The sequence below is a fragment of the Nicotiana sylvestris genome, chromosome 1 (genome assembly GCF_000393655.2).
Source record: "Nicotiana sylvestris chromosome 1, ASM39365v2, whole genome shotgun sequence".
NCBI classification, from domain to species: domain Eukaryota; kingdom Viridiplantae; phylum Streptophyta; class Magnoliopsida; order Solanales; family Solanaceae; genus Nicotiana; species Nicotiana sylvestris.
This window is the reverse complement of record NC_091057.1, coordinates 51,107,300-51,114,690: the sequence shown is the minus strand read 5'-3', so window position 1 is coordinate 51,114,690 and position 7,391 is coordinate 51,107,300. Positions and strand designations below refer to the sequence as shown.

General features: G+C 34.3%; 1 protein-coding gene across 1 annotated transcript; it reads left to right on the top strand.

Annotated features, from left to right (window-relative positions):
• The first annotated feature begins 2,920 nt into the window (after nt 1-2,920).
• Nucleotides 2,921-7,172, top strand: LOC104228995 (uncharacterized). Its single transcript, XM_009781559.2, has 5 exons — nt 2,921-3,131; nt 3,692-4,310; nt 4,840-5,246; nt 5,413-5,511; nt 6,751-7,172. Exons 1-5 carry the CDS (start codon nt 3,001-3,003, stop codon nt 6,983-6,985), a joined length of 1,491 nt encoding a protein of 496 aa, XP_009779861.1. The 5' UTR covers nt 2,921-3,000; the 3' UTR covers nt 6,986-7,172.
• The last annotated feature ends 219 nt before the right edge of the window (nt 7,173-7,391 follow it).

Below are 7,391 nucleotides of genomic sequence, written 5' to 3'. Positions count from 1 at the left end.
TCACTGACCAGATCTGATAGTTTTTATCAGTAAAAATTTGTAGGGCATTCAAAAAGAGATTTATGCTTGTTATGGCTAAAAAGTAAGGTTAAGAATTGATATGGGTTACAAATTTGTATTGTTCAAGAACATGTATGAGTAAAAGATTGTTTAAAAATAGTTGAACATCGAGTTTACATATCCATCAAGATCGATGAAAACTCTAATACCATTGTTATGGATATTTAAAAAAATATTTATACAAGTAACAAGAAGGTTGAAAATATGATTGAAAATTTGTTTCTAAAATTTCATTAATCAAATTCTTTAATAGGCACATAAATAAGTAGTAGATTCTTCGCAACTAAAGTATTAGACTCTTACTAAAATTTAAAAAGTAAATATTCTCAGTAAATCAATTAGTAGACTCCTGCCACAATGTGGTATTAAGGAAAAACATCCAACATGGGTGTATTAGCCATGAACTTGATTGAGGATATCATACCCACTACGGGTGTGTTAGCAATTAAATCAAATGGAATAATCAAGTCACGGTGACACACCTCAAATGCCCATCCACCATGGGTGGGCACTAGTTTTAAAGAAAAAAAAGTTAGTAAACTCCTCTTATAACTAAACAACTAATTATTCAAAAAAAAAAAATGTAAGAGTAACAAATAAAAATTCCACTACAAGAAAAAGAAACAATATCCATGCATAAGGAGTTTATAGTTTGGTATTATATAAATTAATGATTATGTTCTCTAACTAAAATTATTGTCATTCGCAGAGGCGAATCCAGGATTTATATTTTATGGGTTCAATTTTTAAGATTTTTAATATTGAACCCATTATATATTTAAAGTTATGGGGTCAAATTTATTATTTTTACAATTTTAATAAATTTTTACAGATAAATTTCTACTCCACGTTAAAAGTTACGGGTTCAATTGAACCCATAACTCTCACACTGCATCCGCCTCTGGTCATTCGTTCGATGGCAATCATTCCAGAATTATACGTGAATTGAACATTAATATTATAACATTTGGTGTACGAATATTTAAAGACTTTTGTTTCTAATGAGTCTAAGCTCTTCGACCCCGAAAATTTTCATATATTAGGGGTGTGTTTGGTACGAAGGAAAATATTTTTTTAATTTTTTCATGTTTGGTTGGTTTAAATATTTTGAAAAATATTTTTCTTATGAATTCATTTTTCTTTAATTGGAGGTAAATGTTTTTCCTATCAAGAGAAGAGAAAATATTTTTTAAAACTCCTTCTCAATCTTCTCTACCCTGTTCCCAACCCTCACCATCCCACCCACATCCACCCAACCCCACCCCATCCCATCTCTCCTTCTTTTTTTCTTTTCAAATTTCAGGCTTTTTTCCGTCACCACCCACCTTGCTACCCCTCCCCGCGCACTCACCCCCCTATCCCACTGCCCCCACCCCCGCACAAAAAAAAGTTTTTTTTTTACTTTTTTTTTTGTAATTTCAAATTTCATTTTTTTGTTTTTCTGCACCCCCTCCCTCCCTCCCCACCCTACTGACAAAAAAAGTTTTTTTTTTGTAATTTTTAAATTTCTATTTTTCCGTTTTTCTGCATCTCGCCTCTCGGAAAAAATATATTTTATTTTTATATATTTTCAGTTTTAGTTTTTTTATCTTTCGGTTTACAGGTTCCAAAGTTTATGGCTTCATGTTTATTGTATCAAATTATTTATGAATACTCTTGAAAAGTTATTGTCCATAATTTGCGTACCAAAAAATGGAAAATGAATAAGATTACTACTTGTTTTCAAAGAAAATATTTTCTTGAAAAATATTTTCCACAGAAAATATTTTCCGTTATACCAAATACACCCTAGGTCAAAAAACTTTACCAATAAACTTTTTTTTTTGATACGATACCAATAAACTTTACCGATGTGTTTAGTTGTTTTCTTTTCTTTACATCCAATGTCATTGGAAACATTCGTATGTTCAAAGTGAAATTTGAAAATAATATATTGATAAACTTCAATTAACTTTAAAAAATTTAAATGTAATTTAAAATCCATTTTCTTAAAACTTTTAATATTTTATATTTAGAATATTATTTGGGGTAATTAATTGGCAAGAAACCAGATAAGGATATTGTTAAAGGTTTTGACCAATGAATTTTAATTCACTAAATAAGAGATGTTTGATTTAAGGTGAATGGCAAACATGATTGTAGTTTTAGCATGATTGTACCCAGAGGCGAATCCAAGATTTAAATTCTGTGGGTTCAATTTTTAAGAGATTTTTAACATTGAACCCATTATATATTTAAAGTTATGGGTTCAAATCTATTATTTTTGCAATTTTAATAAATTTTTACAAATAAATTTCTACTCCGCGTTGAAAGTTATGGGTTCAATTGAACCCGTAACTCTCACACTGCATCCGCCTCTGATTGTACCTGAAATTGGTAATACTAAAGTGTTATACCAAAATTTTCAAGTTAAATGCATAATTAGTTTTTGAGTAAAGTATACACATTATGTGACTGTTTCGCAAGATAAAAAAATTAATCATACCTAAATTTTATACATATTTAATAAATACATGATATATATCTTCACAATTATAATTACTTAATATATATTATTATTTTTAGCACTTAATCGTGATAAATTAGTTTGGTTTGATGTGAAACCGAATACAAGTAAGTTTTTGCTGTTTCTTAATAACTTCATTTTAGTTCACACTTAAAAGATAAGTGTGAACTTGCACTTTGAAACTCTAGTTTGAACAAAAGTATTTTATATTTGTAATTTAATTGATTTATATAATTTTTTTTTTTTGTATACATTCACGAAATCCATGGCAACATATGCACCACGTAGATTACGAGATTACTTCCCGCCACTGTATATCTCCCGCCTAAATCAGACCGTCACTATATAAGTTAAGTCGGTAACCCAAATTTCAATGCAAAACCAAACCACTTTCCCAATTTCCGACCCATTTGATAACTAACCCGAATAAAGGAATGGCGCCGGAGAAAATGACGGAGTACGAGCGGCGGAGGCTTGAGAATATAAAGCGCAATGAAGAAATGCTTGCCTCCCTTAAGATTCAGTCCCGACTTTTTCAACTTTCCGCTGTCACCAAGCGTCCAAAGTAATATCTCTTCTCTATGTTCTGAATCTGTATTTCTGTAGTGTGCTACTTGAATAATTTTATCCTACTAACTGTGACTTGTTTTTCTTAATCAACTTACTAGTGAAATTTTTACTGGCGTGTTTTCTTTTTCTTGTATTTTGAAAGGGAAAAGGCTGTCAACTTGTATAGTACTGTAAGATTTATTGTGGGTCTCTGTGTGTGTGTGTGTGTGTGTGTGTGTGTTCGTATATAAAAATAATACTAAGTGTAAGATGGTATTTTTTCGAGACGAGGAAAAAGTTTCCAACTTTTATTGAAAAGGGAGGGGGGCATTGAACTGGATTGCAGGAAAACAAAATTCATGTTTGTTTGTATGTTTCTATTATCTGTTAAGAGTAGTCTAATTGTTGTTCCTGTGCAATTTATGTGCTTCCTTTAACCCTTCTGAATGAGGTATAGGGAGGAGTATATCTATAATGTTAGCTCGTCTTATAATCTATGTATTAATGCATATGTCAGTCAAATGAGTGTTTTATTTGTGCGCACAAGTAAATTAGTCATTTTGTTTGACATGGCAGAGCTCAAAGTAAATCATATCAAGCGAGTCCACAGAAGAAACAGAGGTCTAAATCACCAGTTGTGCTGCGGCGGTCTCTCAGGACTCAAGGTATGGCACCGGATTCTTCTACAGCTGGTGGGCTAAAGGATGATTTTGATGATCTCCCAAGTAGGATATCACCTAACAAGAGCTCTCAACCCACAACCAAAAAGTCGCCTCGAGAACCTACATCTATAAGTATGAGGGATGCATATAGTGGCGACTTTGATGTCTCAAATCAAAAGTTGATTGAAACAATTAAGGTTTTCTCTCGTACAATTGACGATGCAAATGAGGGCATGGATCAAGATTCTGTTTTAGGTGACTGGACAGAGAAAAGAAAGGCCTCTGGTACAGTTCGTTTGGAATCACTGAGATTGGAACCAGACAACATAGCACGGGTTGTGCCAGGGAGAATATTAAATGTGCGGTTTTTCCCCACCAACAATGTTCGAATGGTTGCTGTAGGGAACAAATTTGGCAATATAGGTTTTTGGAATGTTGATGCTCCACGAGAGGATGGAGATGGGATTTATTTGTATCATCCTCATTCAGGGCCAGTTTCAGGAATAATTATGGACCCTTTTTCTGTGTCAAAGGTATGGCCAGTATTTGTTTCAAGAGTGATAAACTTCTACTAATCTTGGAATTTTCTAACTTGGACAGCCATTTCTTTCCAGATACAGTAATTAGAACATATGTGCTCGAAAAAGCAAATTTACCTTGTTTCTTATATTGACCTTTCCTTCCGTATAGCTAGGCATAGCGCATTCATGTTAAAAGGAAACTTGTAGAGGGCCAAAGCATTTTGGTGGAAATGCATACTTTAAAAAAGCAAACTGACTTAGAAAATTACGTGGGTGTTTAAACTGTGTTTATTACCTTTACAAGTTTATGATTGTATTCCATGGTGTGGTTTATGCAATAATGCATTTTGCTGTCTTTCATTCATTACTTGCATTATGCTAGGCAGGGCTTCTTATCAATGCTAACCAATACCCTTAAGAGGATAAATATGGGAAAGGATTCTTGACTACTAGGCATTTTGGTTTTACAGGTCTGGATAAGCTGTAATGAGTAAAGAACAGATCTGCATATGTCTTTTTAAACTTTCTTTTTCCTTTGCAGATATTCACTTCTTGCTACGATGGATTTATCAGGATGATGGATATTGAAAAGGAAATGTTTGATTTAGTTTATTTGAGCGAGCATTCCATATTTTCCATATCACAGCGGGCACATGATATGAAATCTATATATTATGGCGAAGGCAGTGGGGAACTTGGTATTTGGGATCTCAGGGCAGGAAAATCTTCAGCGTCGTGGAATCTGCATGACGAAAGGATTAACACAATTGATTTTACCTCAGGAAACTGTAATATTATGGCGACAAGTTCTACAGATGGTAGTGCATGCATTTGGGATTTGAGAAAAGTTAGTGCACATAAACCAAAATCTTTGCACACTGTCTTCCACAAAAGAGCTGTGCACTCGGCTTACTTCTCACCTTCTGGAAGGTTTCTTGCGACAACAAGGTATTTACTTTGTGCCATACTTATAAATTATATTTTGGATGGCGTGAGAAAATTGAACGCTTAGCATTCAATATATCTTAATTTGTAATCGTGTTACCTTTACTATCAGCTTTGCGCCCGATGTTAGCATGGCTAATTCTTTTTCTTTTTCTTTCTGTTCGTGCAGTATTGATGATAAAGTTGGTTTGTTGAGTGGCGCTAATTATGAAGATACATCTATGATCTCTCATTATAACCACACAAACAGATGGATTTCCTCATTCAGGTATAGCTAGTCCCTTAATTGCCAATTTAACATTTTCTTCTATCTTATGAATTTCATTACCATCTCCTCTATGCATTAAATGTTGTTATTGTTTTTTAATTTTGAAAATGCAGAAGCTATCGTTCATATTTATTCTAGTTTCTTTTTTAGCTTTATGTGAAGTTGAGATAATTTGTGAGAAGCTATGTAAGTTCTTGTCCTTTGAGCATCTAGTTTACGGGACAGAATTAGTACAATATATTTTTGGTTGAGATAATACCTTGTGTTTAATTGCATAGGTTTGCATCAGTCCCTGCTTGTATTTGACAGCTTCTATAACATGTTTTAAGCTTGAACCATGTACATTTCCAGTTTGAGTATCTTACCACAAGCCTAAGAACATTTGACTCTCATAGATAACTTTTGTTCTTGACTCCTGATTTTTTCCTCCTGGTATTGACTACATGCCAGCGTGGTTCTCTGTCTTGTGAGTGGTTCTCTATCTGTGATCAACTAGGGCTACTTTTGGTCTTTCCTCCTGATCTTTTGTTCAGACTATACTGTCTTTGACATTAACCATGAGAGGATTGTTGAGTCGCAAAATATAAGTTCCACTTGATTGATACTTTCTTGTTCTTTTTTCTTTTGGATATTGGTAAATGAGGTAGGGGCTACGGGAGTGGAATTGTCATTGGCCTAAGAGCTCGTTGTCTGTTTGTCTTGCTTTTTTCTTCTCTGTTTCCATCTTGTCATACTTTAAGTGGTAGGTACTTTCATATACACGTGTTGTTAGTTAGCGGGTGCGAGGCAAGAGATCTAGGGCATATTTCTGCTGACGAAGGATAAGAGTGCCCCTGCCGATACACTTCCATACCAAGAAAGTAGTGGCGAAGGTCCAAGTCTTTCATATTTTCATGTGCATGCAGGATGAAAAAGAACAAGTATTCCCTGTTGTTCTTTTTCTATTCTACTGTCCAAGTGTTGGATTGCTATAAACATTATAGTTGGGAATCCAGTGGATTTATGTTTAATGGTTAAGGTGTATATAGTTAACTAGAACTGATGTGCATTTATTTACTTTATTCCGAATAGAGCAGATGTTTACTCGTAATCTGTTGCATTTTGTGCTGGTTAGATAGGCAGTTGGTTGTGTGCATATTTCCAGAAGTTAATGTGGCTGTTATTTACATTCAACTTCTCACTTATGCATGCTTGGACATCATATACTAACAACATTTCTATGTGCACTTGGGGAAGCAGAGGAATATGGGGTTGGGATGATTCCTACATCTTCATCGGCAATATGCAAAGAGGAGTTGATGTCATCTCAGTAGCTGACAAGAAACTTGAGTTTACCTTACGAAGCGAACACATGACTGCTATTCCATGCCGGTTTGATGCACACCAGGAGAAAGTTGGAATGCTCGCAGGGGCTACAAGCGGTGGGCAGATCTATATCTGGACAGCATCTTCAGTTGGTATCTATGGATCCTAGCAAACTTGTGATAATGGAGGCTGAGCTGCATTTACCAATCAGGCTAATGTGAATTTTGTGCAAGGACAAGGAATCTTTTATCTGCAGGTTTTTGTGTATCTTGTTGTAGTTCACATTGGTAGCTTTTCATTGTTTCTAAATGGTTTTTAATTTATAACCAATTCGGTATCCCGTATTCCCATTTCAACATTTGTTATTATTTCTTGGTTTGCAATTGTTCAGCGTCACTTACCGAAGCTCATGAGTCATGTGTGGAATGTTCTCTACAGCGATGCCCTTCATCAATTCACTAAAAAATGTAGGAAATTATTTTGACAAAAGAACTTGGCATATATCTAATGAGATGAAATGAAATTTGTAGAATTTTTATTTTGCAACTAGTATATTTGCCCGCGCGAAACTTCGA

Excerpts from the sequence above, each read along its gene's own strand:
- LOC104228995 (XM_009781559.2), top strand. The coding sequence starts at position 3,001 with ATGGCGCCGGAGAAAATGACGGAGTACGAGCGGCGGAGGCTTGAGAAT. Across the intron at positions 4,311-4,839 it reads ACCCTTTTTCTGTGTCAAAG|ATATTCACTTCTTGCTACGA; the intron begins GTATGGCCAGTA and ends TTTCCTTTGCAG. Across the intron at positions 5,512-6,750 it reads AGATGGATTTCCTCATTCAG|AGGAATATGGGGTTGGGATG; the intron begins GTATAGCTAGTC and ends TTGGGGAAGCAG.